Here is a 15,915-nt window from a genome sequence, read left to right on the forward strand (position 1 = left end):
GTAGTAATCCAAGTCAAAGAGGTGACAAGGGTCTACATAGCCTTGGTCTAGAGTCGTAGCATTCCCAATGTATGGGTTAACAAGTCCTTCAAACTCGTTATCCCATAGACCGCATGCTTCTCTTGCTTCTTTCCCTATGTTGGGTGGATCATGAGTTGACAAGAGTAACTCTTCTTCCTTGTCATCATGGTCAATGAGGCCTCCATCTATACTTGTTATGGGTGAGCAATTCAAGCTCTCATTCTTGTTGTGAAAAATTCCATGCTCTCCGAATAGAGCTATTTCAACATCATCAATATATTTCTTCCAATTGGGTGGTGGTCTTTGCCCTTTTCCTTGAGATTTCTATCTTTCCCTTGTTCTTTGGATGGAAATTCCATCTTCTTCTTGTCACCCTCCCGAGTGTAGTGATCAACCATAAAGCATGGCTCAAACAAGTTGGGAGCTCTCATAGTTTTATCAAGATTGGAGGTGATTGTTTCATCACCTACTTCAAGTGTGAGCTCTCCATGTTTCACATCAATCACCGCTCTGGCGGTGTGTAGGAATGGTCTTCATAAAATGATTGGAATGTTGGAATATTCTTCCATATCAACAATTACAAAGTCCACCGGTATAATGAATTTTCCAACTCTCACGGGTACATCTTCCCATACCCCTAGTGGTTTCTTTGTTGAAATATCCGCCATATGTAAGGTCATGTTGGTGAACTTGAGCTCTCTCACCCCTACTCTTTCACATACCGAATATGGCATGACACTCACACTTGCACCTAGATCACATAGTGCCTTGTTAATTGTGGTGTCATCAATGGTACATGGAATGGAGAAACTTCCCGGATCTTTGAGCTTTGGAGGAGAATTCCCTTGAAGAATTGCACTACTAATATTTGTGAAGGCAATGGTTTCCAACTTTTGTCCCTTTTGTCTTTGGGAGCTAAAAGAGGTCAATTGAGACAATTGAGTCTCCAACATTTTTGTGTGAGCAGGGATATTGTTGATGGTAGTGTCTTTGGCTTGGCTATCCCTTTGCATTTGAGCAAAGAAATCTGGTTGGCTCTTTTGCATTTGGAGGACCGCCTTTTGAACATCAAAAGCTTGATCATTGGGTTGATTGTAGTATGGTCTTTGAGTAGGATTTCTCATTGGAGGGGGTGTATATGTGGGTTGAGGGTTTCGGACATTTTGGCTCTTGTATGAGAGATTTGGATGGAATTTGGTATTCTCATTTTAATAATTGGAATAAGGGGTGCCATTTTTGTATGCTTGGAAAGCATTCACTTGTTCACTTGTTCCCCTACATTCGTGTTGATCGTGTCCCAAGGTTACAAAACTCTCATACACTCCATTTGGGATTGAGGATGTCGCAATCATCATAGCATTAACATGTTGTTTGGCTGATTGGGAAGCTTCATCAAGCTTGGCCATGGCCTTCTCAAACTTCAAGTTTATGGTCTCGATGTGAGCACTTAGTTGAGCACCCAATTGTGTGATGGAGTCTACCTCATGCTTCCCTCCTCTAGTGGCTTTTCTTGGCCTACTATATTGGGAGTTATGAACTGCCATTTCTTCGATTTTAGCCCATGTTTGGTTGTCATCAACCTCGGTGAATCTCCCATTATAGCTCATATTAAGCACATTTCGTGAGTCTTCATATAAGCCATTCCAAAACTGTTGGACGAGGAACCACTCGCTCAGTCCATGGTGAGGACAAGAGCGACATGTATCCTTGAATCTCTCCCAAGCCTCATATAAGGATTCTTCACCCCTTTGCTTGAACCCGGTGATTTGGGCTCTAAACATGTTAGTCTTCTCCGGAGGATAGAACTTCTTGTAGAAAGAAAGTGCTAACTTCTTCCATGAATCAATTCCAAGGGTAGCCTTGTCTAGGTTTGTTTAACCATTGCTTTGCGGTTCCGATCAAGGAAAAAGGAAACAACACCCATCGAATTTGGTCTTGGGTCACTCCGGTTTGAGAGATTGCATCATAATAGTCACAAAAAGTTTCCATATGTAGATGAGGATCTTCGCTAGGCATCCCTCCAAATTGACTTCTCTCAACTAATTGTATGAATGTGGATTTGACAATGAAATTACCGGTTAGATGTGGTGGTGTAGGAGTACCATTTGGTAGGTTCTCCTCAGTTGGTACGGAATGAGATGAAAATTTAAGCATTGTGGGTTAATTTTGTGGTTGGTTTTGAATTGAGTTCTCCTCTCCTTCTCTTGAAAAAGGGTTGGTAAACTCAACATTATCCGATTGGACAATACCAATGTCCACAAGTTCTCCAATACCCAAACTTGTTGAAGCCCCTCTAACGGTTCTTCTAATGTTGGTCAAGGTTCTTTCAATTTCGGGATCAATAGGCAAAGGTCTACCTTGTGATCTCCTAGACATGCAAAAAGCAAACAACTAAGAAACAATTAAAACTACCTTGAGGAATTTGACTTCCCCAAGGTTAAGAAAGAAACAACTAAAAACAACGAATAACAATTCAATTGAACACCGTCCCCGGCAACGGCGCCATTTTTGGTGCGGTTTAAAACTCTGTCGTCTAAGCTAACCAACCAAAATATTATTTATAATCTAAACAAACTACTCTTAGTAGAATTTCAAGTAAAGGTCGGATCCTAAAGGACGGGTATTGAATTAAGTTTATCGGTTGTAGAGAGCTATGTCTTAGGGTGTCACAAATTGGGTTAAGATTGAGGTATCAGATTGAACTACTTATCAATGAAATGCAAAGAAACGAAGCAAGTAAACAAATGGGGGTTGTAAACAATTGATTAAGGTGCTAAGGTGTCATGGGTTCATAGGGGATTTATGGTGTTGATCATACAAACATGTTTACATAGTTGCAAGCAAATTATTGTTGTAGTGGAATCGAGTTAGTTTATGTAATACAATTCCTAGGAAGATTTGGGTCCCGAAGCCGAGTCGATCAAGACTGTACAACACCTACAAGTTGACTTAGTTTCTTCCTATTCAAATTTATGCATGGTCTAAAAAGACTCGAGTTAGTTTATATCTTCAAAGTCTTGTTTAATGGATAAGAGATTTATGCATGCAAGGTTTTCAATCAAGCAATTTATCAAGAATAACATGTAAATAAGTTGAGACTACAACAAGCAAGCAATCTTATGAAAGCATATTAGATTAAGTATGGATCTATCCCCATGTTTTAGTTTCCCTAATTCCCCGTTAACCCTAGCTAGAAGACTACTCACTCATGGCTATGGTAAACATGCTAATAAAGGTGTCAATCATATTAGCAAAGTTAAACATGGTGAATGAGTAAAGCAATAATTAATTAAGCAAAGGGTAAAATAGATTATACCAACTTAAGGATGATCCGAATAATAAGCAAAGAATAATAGAAGAACACTTGATGAATGATAAAGAGTTGTCAAGTCTTCACTAAACCCCAAGTAGTCTTCAAATTACCCAACTAAAACTAAGAACACTTGAATGATTAAACAGGAATTAAGATTTGATTAATATTGAATTGAGTGAATACAACTTGATTAAAACTTGATTAATAATGTATAAACTTGATTAAAACTATATTCTAACTTGGTTCTTAATCCCTTAACACAATGGGGGTATTTATACTAAGTACAAGTATTAGGGTAACTAAGAGCTTAAATGATGATTAAGTCCCTAAGAAGAAGATTAGTGCCTTGCAAGTCCCATAAGAAGCCGCCCGACTTGACCTTGAAGCAAGCTCGTGCTGCCTAGGGATCCGCTCGACCTGACGATAAGACGCCCGGATTCAGGCTTGAGACGCCCAACTTGAGCTCGAAACGCCCGGATCTTTGATCAGCTCTTCTTCTTCTTTTGACTGCCTAAGGATCCGTAGGGATCGTTGAGGGGTCGTGGGGGTCTTCATCATTGCCCATTCTACTTGATTTATTCACTTAGGCCTTTAGTATTGGTCTCCTCTTTGATGCTCGGTCATTTGATGCACTTCATTTAGCTTCACTTTGCTCCACAAATGCAAGGCTAGAAATTCTCTCCTGCCAAGGACACAAAACCTCAAAGAATATGCAAATTAGGGAACTAAAGATAAAAAACGACCCTAATAAGCACTATAAAGCATAGGAACGAGGCTAGTTTGGGGACTAAATGTGCACAAATATGAGTCACATCAACGCCTATAGGAAAAGGTGTCGAAAGGACATGTGAATGTAGTTTTTTCTTGGTCATTAGAGTGAATTGGGATTTGGAAAAATCCCAAAAACTCGTCTAAATAACAAAAATGAGAATGTTGGGCAAGTCTTTCCAATATTTGGTCAAGAAAGGGAAGGGGAAAATTGTCTTTCCTAGTCCCCTTATTAAGGCGTCTATAGTCTATACACATCCTCCAACCTATTGTGATTATTGTTGGGATTAACTCATTTTTTTCGTTAGTCACCACCGTGACACCACCCTTTTTTTGGCGCAATATGTACCAGACTCACCAATGCAAATCGGAGATATGATAAATGATACTTGCATCATAAAGCTTCACCACCTCCTTCCTAACCACCTCTTTCAATGTGGGGTTAAGACGGCATTGAGGCTCAATGGATTATGAACCCTCATTCTCTAAATGAATGCGATGAGTTCAAAATGAAGGGTTAATTCCCTTAATATCGTCAATTGAGTACCCAATGACATCCTTATATTTTCTCATAACAATAACCAATTTCTGAAGTTCGGTGTCATTGAGTGCGTTATTGACAATAATGGAGGTATGTGTCATTAGAACTAAGAAAAGCATGTTTAAGAGTAGAGGAAAAAGTTTCAACTCCACTTGAGGAGGCGTGGATATCTCCTCTTCTTTACCATCCTTCCTTTAGGTTTCAAATTCTTTGTTTGAATCTTCCAAGATTGTTGATTCCAAAGCCAATGCATACTCCTTGTGCGCCTTGCAATCCTTCATCTTGCCCTTAATAAACCCTTGTAGACTATTATCCCTTTCAACTTGCTTTTCCTCAATACATTATTCAAGGATATCAACCATATAACAAGCTTTTCCATCCAAAGGCTCATTCATAGCCTTATTCAATGAAAACTCAATTTTATCCTCACCAACTTGGAGAGAGAGTTTCCCATTTTTAACATCAATCAAGGTACTCCCCCCCTCACCCCGGGTTAGCAAGGCAAGGGCGCCTTAATATGATCAGAATATTGGCGTATTTGGGATATCCATGATATAAAAATCACAAGGTATCACAAGCTTCCCTAACTTGAGTGGAACATCCTCCACAAGACCAATATGATACCTCACCGACCTATGTGCTAGTTGCAAAGATACCTTAGGTAGGGAGAGTTCAAAATCCTCAAACTTCTTGAAAATCTTGAGTGGCATGAGGCAAATGCTAGCCCCCAAGTCACATAGGGCCCTTTCAATGTGAATGGTCCCAATAGCACATGGTATTGAGAAACTCCCCGGTCTTCAAGCTTTTGGGGTAACTCATTCATTAGAATGACACTACATTCTTTAGACAAATTCACCATTGTTGATGCATTCAAGGTGTTCTTGTTATAAATCAATCCCTTCAAGAATTTCCCATAAGTTGGAATTTCTTTGATAGCATCAATGAAAGGAATAGTGATGCTCATTCCCTTCATCATCTCCAAGAACTTCCAATATTTTTGCTCAAGTTTTGCTCTTGCCAACCATTGAGGAAAAGGGATTGGTGGCACATATGGCTTTAGAACATGTTGTTCGGGTTCTTCAACCACCTTGGGTGGTTCATCAACTACCTTGGATGTTTCCACCACGATCTCAACTAGCTCTTCTTCAACTTCCTTCGTGGTTTCATGCTCCACCTCCGGTTTACTGCTCTTCCTTTTCTTAATGAAGACTCAGTCTTCCAATTCTTTACAACTTCTCAAATGCTATCATTAACCGTTTTTGGGTTTCTTTCGGTCTTGCCCGGAAACTTGCCATTTGGACTTTGCAATTGACTCACATGATAAGACAATTGTGAGATTTGGTTATCCATTATTCGTTGGGAAGCTTGCATTTGAGTCCTCAATTAGTTTATAGAATATTGGTCTCCTCTTGTTTTTGGTTAGAGTGGGTAATGAATTGTGTTTGGGTTGTCATCATTTACTTCATCATGAGCTCCAAGTTTGATTTGGGTGGAGTAGCTTGTTGTAATGGTTGGGAATTTTATTGAAATGTTTGTTGGGTGGTTTGGTGATAAATTGGTTAAGTGGTTGAAAATGTTGTCTTAGTTGAAAGGTTCTTCCTTGAAAACTGGGTGGTCATTGGTTGAAGGCTTGAGTTTGTTTTTGAGCTTGGAAGGTGATTGTAAATTTTAGCTTTTGTTGGAAAGTGGGGTTTGGGTATTTTGTGAAGCATAGGAAAAGTTTGGGTGGTTTCTCAATCCAGGATGGTATTGATTGTTGATGAAAGCTTGTCTAGCGGGGCTTGACTCCCACACACCATTTACTTGTTCCATTAAATTCACATCTCCCACACACCATTAGCAAAGCCACCCATTGCTTGAGTTCAACAAACATCCCCTTAACCTCCAAGTTGTTCACCGACTCGGCACTTGGTTTACCCTTTCTCTTATGGCGATCATTACTCCAATGGAATGTTCTTGATGCCACTTCCTCAATGAGTTCCTTAGACGTCTTGTGATAAATATTATCAAGAGCTCATTTTCTGGAACCGGAATCCAAGTTCATCTTCAACTCGATCATTAGTCAACCCTTCATAGAAATTGTTGATGAGTTCATCATCCCAATTCCATGGTGTGAACATAGTCTTTGAAGTGCTTTGTATCTTTACCATTCGTCATAAAGGGTTTCATCTTCAAGTTGAGTGAACCCTTGAAGTTCACTCTTGATCCTAGCGGTCCTTTGAGGTGGGAAATACTTCTTTAAGAAGGCCTTTGAAATATCATCCCAAGTTCTTAGAGAGTCGGGGCGCAACTTTTAAGCCATTCCTTGGCACTCCCTCTCAAGGAATGAGGGAATAACCTAAGGCGAATAACATCATCTGAAACATCGTTTGCCTTGTACATGTCACAACTATCAAAGAAATCGTAGATGTGTTCGTTAGGGTTTTCGGTTGCTCCCACTTTAAATTGGTTTCCTTGAACTAGTTGTAACAATGTAGCCTTCAAATCAAAGTTATTGGCCTGGATGGGTGGCTTGACAATGCTTGGATTAATCACCATTTTAGGAGCTAAACGGTCTCTCATGGGTACCGGTTCAGCCATGATGGCTTCCTCAAGTAAACCAAAGGGATTCTCGAAAGCTTCTTGTTGTATGAGTACCTCTTCCATCAAATCTTCCTCTACCTTAAGATTTTGAATCCCTCTTCTTCTTTGAGTGTTTAACCTTCTTGCCGTTGCTTTATTCTCGTGATCAATCTCAATAGGTTGACCTCTACAGGACCTTCTAGTCATGGAAGATGGCCTGCATACCCAAAACACGGGTCCATCCGTTGTATCAATACGTCGGTCGTGTCTCTTTTACACCGGATGGACCCCCATTACACCAATGCTTCAAAAATTACACCCACAAGGCTAAAAAGATACACCCTACGAGATCTTGTTGCACCCTGCCTGAAGTCAATACACCCACGTTTAGCCCAATACACCCATAGGAGTAAAAAGATACACCCTACGAGTCTTAGTTGCTCCTTGCCTGAAGTGGATACACCCATAAGGCTTAGAAAGGCTTTAAAACGGCTTCAATTCTCTACTTCCCTTCTTGCAATTGGTTCCGGCTTTTACTCGATCTCCTATTTTACCTAGATATGTGTGAAATTCTACAAGAATCTAGCAAAGCCATGAGTAAAGTTCATAAATGCAAATTGATTATAGAGCAAATTTAGCATAGAAACGCTTCAAAATTGGGGTAAAGTTAAGGATTTTTGGTCAAATTACTAGGGTGGTAATAAAAATAGGGACGTACTTTTTCACATACGGATTTTACTCTTTTACATATGCCTTTTACAATTTTACCCTTCTCATTTTTTTTGTTACCTCACCCAATTGATTTTTTCTCCTTCCCTCATCTCCCTTCACCACCAACACCGCACTCCCCCTCCCCTACGGCCCTACCCCGACCACCGCTCTCCCATTCGACACAATGGAATAATTACCACCAAAACAGTCTTTAAATACATTTATGGATGAGAAAATTCTGCAGCAACTCAGCAAATAACATAGGTCACAGGACAAATTTGTTGATATGATTAGAGATGGCAAGTCTGACCCGACCCGAACCCGAGCAAACCCCACCCGACAGACCGAAAATATTACGACCCAAAATCGATCCGACCCGACCCGATGACGACTCGTAACCCGACACGACCCGATTATCGCCGATCGACCGGCACAGGACCCGACCCGATATTGACCCGGGCCGATCCGATCCGACAACTATTAAGCTTAAGTTTGATCAAAATGAAAGTGATTTTGTGTTTAGATTGATATGTTTGACTTAGTATTGAAGTAATAAAACCAAATAATAGGTTAAAAATTAAATTCAATGGTAAAAAATTATAGTAATGCGATTAAGTTATTGGATCCGATAATGACCCGACCCGGCCCGATACATCATTTGACCGAAATGACCCGGCGATAACGACCGGCTCGACCCGAAAGAATATGCTAACCCGATGTGGCCCGAACCCGATATGCCCGACTCAAACCCGACCCAACTGACCCGATTATACCTCTAGATGTGATGGCATAAAGCCAACGATTGCAATATCGTTGTTACACACATTAGATTAAACAAGTGAGCATTAATTCATTAGTAAACACACTATGACAAAATTCATCAATTGGTGCGAACAACGACACAATAAAAGCACATAATAAGAAGAGTAAACATTAATCGATAATACCCCGTAGAGGCATAAACATTAATTTTTCTAATTGGTAATTGATAAATTCTAATAATTTCAACAAACACATATTAATAATTGTTAAACAACAAAATTACTTTGCTAATTGGAGAATTATAACCCATTGTTCAAACTTATAGTGCAATTAGATTCGATTTTAGGAAAAAAAAGGTATATGTAAGAGTTAATTTGATTAAGTTTAGGAAAAAAGGTATGCTAAGGAAAATTTATGAAAAAGTGTATGTGAAAGAGTAAAGTTCGTAAGTGAAAAAGTAATTCCGTAAAATTACTAGCTCCACCTAGGCACCTACAACGTTATCTAGCCCGACTAACCCGATCGTAGAATGACTAGTTTTAAAAGCAACAACTCTCCTATTGGATAGTCTATAAAGATGGGACCCACCTAAAAGGAGAAAGCCCAAAGAAAACAATTATATTTATTTATAGAGAAAATTGTTGACATTATTTTTAAAAATCACTTTTTGAAAATTACTTTTTATAATTTTTTTTTGAAAATTACATCCAAAGTATTACTTTTCTTCTAAAATTGCACCAACTTGAGGTTTTTGGTGAATTTTGATGATGTTTTTATGATGTACCCTTTATTATTTGAGAGCCTCTTACCAGGATTTCTTACCTCTCCTTAACACAAACCAATTAATCACCCCAAACATCATAAAAACATCATCAAAATTCACCAAAAACCTCAAGTTGGTGCAATTTTAGAAGAAAAGTAATATTTTGGATGTAATTTTCAAAAAAAAAATTATAAGGCTGTAATTTTCAAAAAGTGATTTTTAAAAGACTGTAATCAACAATTTTCTCTTATTTATATTTTAATTTTATTTCAACGACCCGACATTTTATAATAAAAACTAATATATCTAAATATACAATTTATCAATATAAAATTTTAGGTTATCAAAATAAAATAACTTTTTACATGTTTATTAATTAATTATTTGGACTTTTAATTATTGGGCTAGTATTATGGATAAAATAGTCTTATACAACAATTTGTGTTTTAAAAAAGTCGGACCAAAAAATAAAATAAGACATCCTCACTTATATAAGAGCAAGAGCCAAGCCCACACAAATTTCAATTCTTAATTCCTCCATGTACTCTGTTCGTTTGTTCTCTCTTCCCCCATTGACAAGCAGTTCGTTATACCTTCAAAAACCCCCACCAATCAATTATTCAAAAAAATTAAAACTTGAGTCCGGAAAATGGCGAATAATGAAGGAAGTGAAGGATTAGGTGATGAGTTTTTTGAGCAGATATTGTCAGTTCCTGGTTATAATTCAGGTGGAGTTGATAATCATGTTGATAGGTTTGTTGGAAGTGATCATGCTCCGTCTTCAATGTTATTGGGTTTGGGCCAGGTTGATGGGCTTGGGCTTGGTATTGGTGGGTTTACAGGTGGTGGTATGGGTTTGGGTTTACCCTTAGGCCTTAATTTGGATCACGGAACCTCTTCTAATAATGTTGCTTCATCTTCTTCCGGGATCAATGTGAGTTCTTCTCTTTACACTCCATCTGTCTATTTGTTTGTCTACTTCGTATACGTAACTTGTCGTCTAGTACTTCTGTCTTAACCACTAGGCTAGACTGCCTCCATTTCTACTCTAATGTTTGTTTTAGTACTCCTCTTTTAAATGTATAATTTTGTACTCTAAATATATGAGACATAACAATCATAGTAAATGTATTAAGGTATAATAATTAATTATTGGACCGCGCCTATCAGGTTAAGCTTTTTGGTTAGTATGATAACTAATAAAATGGTAAATATGTACAACAATTGTGCTTATAGTTGTAGTATCTTGTGCGAGACCACTATTTCAGGAAGGATTTATTATTTATTTAAATTTACCAATTATTATAGTGTGAGGTGATTGTATGTATGTGTAAAAACAAGTTCTGGTATGAGACGGAAACGGATATGGTTATATGATAAAGATTGTGATTAGTATGAGTATTGCATTTTAGTTTTTAGTCGGTTTGTAGGCTTGTGGGTAGGTGGATGAGTTCTTGAGCTGGATGGATTGGCGTCATACTAAAATAACATAAGATGGTTTTTTAACTTAAAAAAGAGAGATATAACATAAGATGGAAAGATGGTAGTACTGGTATGAGTGATTGGCTTTTCACAAATTCTCATTTAAAACGGGCATATCCGTGTTAACCGTAAGAGGGTCAAATGTTACACATGAGACAAAAACAGAATGGATTGAGAGTAGCAAAAGGTTTGTCCAATCTATGCAAATGGGGGTATTATGTGACCCATTTTATTCTTAAGATTGATTGATATATCCTTCTTCGTTCACAAAAACCTATGTTGGCTTTTTCTCTTTTCGTAGAATGAATGAATGATTGGGTTTTATGAAATAGGAATTGGTGGAGGGGTGGCAGTCTTTGGCAGCTTGTGTTGGGACTTATTACGTCCTTGGGTATATATCATGTCTTTATATCCTTTTCACATATTCACTACTCTATCAAGGTCTACCTTAATTCTTTTGGACATTGTTTTGGGAGTAACTTATCTTTGGAACTTGTTTGAATCTGCCCTTCATTGTTTTCTCTTACAACAATTTTAGCGGGATTGACAATAACCGATGTTGACATTCATGTTGTAGCACCACTGCATGTGGTATTTGCTAACGTTTCCTTTACATTAGAGTTTTCCCTTTCCGAGCGACATTTGTCCGATTTTACTGCAAGTGTCGTGTACGAGGCATGCAAGAGTATTGAACAATATTATATTGTCAAAATGTTCATTTGTTGGTCTAAAATAAAGCCCCCAAGTGTCGGATGGTGTGCGTGACAATATCGCCACATTGAGATGTTGCAGTAAGTTATGTCTGAGGTCTGACTAGGAAACATTTTAAGACAATACTCTTTGTACTTCAGCCTGGCCAAAAATTTTCCTGTTTTGTTCTTCCTGTCAAAAATAGAGACAGTTATTGATCATGTACATTCATGAGGTAGTATATATGATGACTGAACAAATAGTGTTTTGTGGTGTCTAACAGGAGAACGAGTCATTGCATTTCACAAACTTATTCCCAGCGTTTAGTCAGCTGCAATCTCACTCTATTCGCGCTCCTCCTCCATCTGTTCATGTTCAACAGGTGAATTCTTCCGACCATATTAACCTCTTTTTTTTTTTGTCAAATACAGTATATATGTTCTTAATTTTCCCTCCCGCTTAGTGATCTTTTTTCCTTTCTCTTTTGTGTTGATTAGTATATAATCTACGGCGACACAGAATAGCTATAGGCATAAACAGTATTGTAGTATAAAAGTCAAGAGTGAAGCATTGAAACAATATTAGTGCGAACAATTTCATTTCCCTTAAAGAACCAGACCTTTAACACCGAGAAAATGGGTAGAAGTTTGCTTCAAATATCGTCAAATTATTGGGATATCATAGTCTTCTTTACATACATTCTCAATCAAAGAGTAAGAGGTAAGTGTCCTACTCATCCACTGTCTCTTTGATGCCGTTGTCAAAGAGGAAAAGAAGCGGGTGGAGCCCGCATGCTTAATTTCTTCATCATGTCCAAATTATAATTCTAAGAGTTGACACTCAAGTTCAAAAAATAAAATGGTGTATGTAAAGAATATGATATTGACCAATTCACAGCCTTTGCTTTTCTAGTATAAGTCCAAGCTTTTTTGTGGTACCATTACATTAATTAATTTCAACTTGCTAATACAAATAATAAAATTGTGCTACCCCTTTATTCTTTTGATCTCAGTCTTTTCTTTTCAATATTTTCCTGTCTTTTCCTTGATGTGAATAAAGGATTAAAGGGTTTGTAGTTTTCCGCTGCGTAGTTAAGCAGAACCTAATTTATTGTTCCATGATTAGCGGCATAATGAAGAACTTGATACTGATGTATCGAGTCATGAATGAAGCTGTGAAGCATATTCTGTAGTTTGGAATATTGGAAAGTGTTGTTTGTTGCCATGTCAATCAGCTGTAAAAGAGCCAATACTCTTACATAATCACCAAGTCGGCGACATGAATTATATCTTGTGCTGATTCTCATAAGATACTCAGAATTAAATCCATATTATACGATGTCTTAAGATTCCAATTTCCATCTAGATGTTTCTCTGTTGCAGCTTTGTATGATGTTGGATAACTTGACATCATTTTTGCATATATTCTCTAAAATTCCAACTCGTGCACCCTGAATCACATGTATTATGTAAAATGCTAAGTAGCTATGAGGAGAAGGTGTGAAACGAGACCCTGTGTTACTCGTGTTGATAGCCATGGCTTTCTTTTCCTATCTCTCGGTGCAGATAGTTTGGCATGGACAGCTATACATACTGCTCTATTAGGCTCTAAGAACACGGCCCTGAAAACAAGGGGACACAAAGTCTATTACTTTAATAGTCTTGTTTTAAAACAATAACAGGCTTGTTGCATTTGTGTCATGGTTCTTTGAGGTGGGTTGATAACAATTTGAATTTGCAACTGAACTATCGAGTTTTTCTGAAGAGAAATGAATTCTGTATTTTAGTTTGTCGGATAATACTCCATTATTTGGGGTCTAACTTTAATATTTGGAGGAGAGGCTCTGAATTCCATTTTTTTTTTTCAAGCGATACTAGTTTCAACATTCAATGTTGTGAAGGTTTGGAAATACTCCTCCTGTTTGTCGGTTTTCTGCCCACATTTCTAATATCCTCTCACATTATATAAGCAGCGGGGAAGAAAAAAACTGGAGAAAGTGATTGGATAATTGTATCTCTGTCATTTGCAATTGACTTCCGCCTGTAGGTCGTTGAAAACAACTAATGGCATCTATATGATGGTTAATATAGGCTTTTCAAGGTCACAGGGCACCAGCACCATCTCAAGCTGTATCACACCCACCAACGTCCCGCCCTAGAATGCGAGCGAGGCGTGGCCAAGCCACTGATCCACACAGCATTGCGGAACGGGTAAATCTCTATGTGAAATTTGTACTTGGTTAAGCATCCCATCAAAAATCAGTTGTTAGAGAACCAAATTACTATACTAGAAATCCTTTCAATGGCAGATCAATGTATGTGTAGTAACATCTTTAATAAGTTTTTTGTGCACTTTGCTTAATTTTGATACTAATCATTTTAATGTGAAATTTAAATGATAATGATCAGCAGGAAATTGTAAACCTTTTTTCGGGTCGACCTTGTTTTTTTATGGAGATATGTAGGGCATAAAACAAAAGTTAATGGTTTCAGTTTTGACCATCAACTCGAACTAACAGAAATCACGTATGTTTGAGGTTGTAGTTACGTAGAGAAAGGATAGCTGAACGAATGAGAGGTTTACAGGAACTGGTTCCGAGCTGCAACAAGGTCTGTATATCCTGTTTATATTTTTTAGTTATGAAATGAAAGCAAACAAAAGTTTTATTATGTTATTTCTGCTTCATCTGTAAGATTTTGATTTAATATCTTTGGTGCTTTTGCAGACAGATAGGGCGGCAATGCTTGATGAAATCGTTAATTACGTCAAATTTCTAAGGCTACAAGTCAAGGTAACTTCTCTTAAACAGTTAAACTCTTCCTGGGCCTTCACCAAATTCTGGTTATATGATCTCATTCTGAATTTCTATCCACTTTCTGCATATCAAGTTTGAAAAATGTTCTTTTTTGTAAGGAAGTTCTTAGCAATTAACTCTCCAATGGCCCATGAATCAGGTGTTAAGCATGAGTAGGTTGGGAGGAGCTGGCGCTGTGGCACAGCTTGTGGCTGATGTCCCACCAACGTCCTTTGAGGTAACATAAACATTGGTATATCTACGTATAAGGATTTGGGTCCGCTTTACAGTAAAAAAAAATTCAAATCTTTAATTATTGCGAATATTATTTAACAGAAGTGAAAAGCAAAATTTTAAAGTGAAACGACTAAATAGAATTTAATATTGATTACCAAACTGGGATTTTGGTTTTCTAAAGGGTCAAGATGTTGAAGGCGGTCAAGCAGCGTGGAGTAAATGGTCAAATGATGGAACAGAGCAACAAGTAGCAAAACTGATGGAGGAAGACATAGGAGCAGCTATGCAATTTCTTCAGTCAAAGGCACTTTGCATGATGCCCATATCGCTCGCCTCAGCCATCTTTCAATCACTACCACAGTCATTTGAGCCTCCATCAATGGTCAAGCCTGAGACTAATCCTCCACAGTAGTTGGCGTTGCCGGCAATGCTATTGTAGGTAACTCATCCAATTGTGTCTAGTTCTTGTCAAAGGAGGTGATTGGCATGTTTCTGTTAAGGTATGTGTTAGACATTTTTTGGCCAATGCACTTCCAATTATTTAGGGAAAGTGGAGAAATTGTGACAACTCTCTTCTTGTTCATGTTTGTATATAAAATGTTTATAGTATTGTCTAATCATGATTATGGAAATTGAAATAAATTGATATTTGAAAGGTTGTATACTTGTATGGGAAAGCAATGTTGCTAGCTGTTTCTTTTGGAGGAATATATAGAATGTTTTTCCAAAATGGGGTTTAATAACAAACAAATTAACAAAATGGGGTAACTTTGAAAGTAATTACCAAAAATGGGTCCACGTAGGCTCGGTTTTGGTGGAGCTACGTTCCGGATTATAGTCGCTTAGCCGGACAACGTTTTCTGTTGAAAACGCTCACCGGTGAGCGACTTAATAGTATTTTTGGAAAAAAAAAAAAACTAATATTGCATAATGAAGGAATCGAACCCGCGTCAAACTCTTTGAACAATCGCCTCCAAACCACCACAACGAGAGTAATCGCTTGATTATTTAAAGCGCTTGAAAGATCATAAACGTAGGATAAAATAGGATCAGCGATTACGAGTAAAAGAATAAGTAAATTGATGTGCTAATTACTATGTAAGTCTCCGCCTAGTACAGTGGTTAGTGGATAATTAATATAATTGTCAATGCCCATGGGTTCGATTCCTGTTAGGATCATTTTTCAATTATTCTTTTTTTTTTGGCAAAATAGTGTAGTCGCTGGGCCCCTAAGCGACTTGGGCCTCACTCGCTGGGCCACTAAGCGACTT

The 15,915-nt window shown here is 37.9% G+C and overlaps 1 protein-coding gene and 1 non-coding gene across 2 annotated transcripts; both read left to right on the forward strand.

Annotated features, from left to right (window-relative positions):
* The first annotated feature begins 1,695 nt into the window (after window positions 1-1,695).
* LOC141658136 (small nucleolar RNA R71) lies at window positions 1,696-1,802 on the forward strand. The gene has a single exon (XR_012549040.1). It is a non-coding gene; the product is annotated as a small nucleolar RNA R71 (small nucleolar RNA).
* An 8,169-nt stretch (window positions 1,803-9,971) lies between these two features.
* LOC141657498 (transcription factor UNE12-like) lies at window positions 9,972-15,321 on the forward strand. Its single transcript, XM_074464758.1, has 7 exons — window positions 9,972-10,375; window positions 11,897-11,995; window positions 13,704-13,823; window positions 14,157-14,222; window positions 14,339-14,404; window positions 14,568-14,645; window positions 14,826-15,321. The coding sequence occupies exons 1-7, from the start codon at window positions 10,091-10,093 to the stop codon at window positions 15,054-15,056; spliced, it is 945 nt and encodes a 314-aa protein (XP_074320859.1). The 5' UTR covers window positions 9,972-10,090; the 3' UTR covers window positions 15,057-15,321.
* Window positions 15,322-15,915: the final 594 nt, after the last annotated feature.

Source organism: Silene latifolia, chromosome 5, assembly GCF_048544455.1.
Source record: "Silene latifolia isolate original U9 population chromosome 5, ASM4854445v1, whole genome shotgun sequence".
In the NCBI taxonomy this organism is placed as follows: domain Eukaryota; kingdom Viridiplantae; phylum Streptophyta; class Magnoliopsida; order Caryophyllales; family Caryophyllaceae; genus Silene; species Silene latifolia.

Excerpts from the sequence above, each read along its gene's own strand:
- LOC141657498 (XM_074464758.1), top strand. The coding sequence starts at position 10,091 with ATGGCGAATAATGAAGGAAGTGAAGGATTAGGTGATGAGTTTTTTGAG. Across the intron at positions 11,996-13,703 it reads CATCTGTTCATGTTCAACAG|GCTTTTCAAGGTCACAGGGC; the intron begins GTGAATTCTTCC and ends TGGTTAATATAG. Across the intron at positions 14,223-14,338 it reads TGGTTCCGAGCTGCAACAAG|ACAGATAGGGCGGCAATGCT; the intron begins GTCTGTATATCC and ends GTGCTTTTGCAG.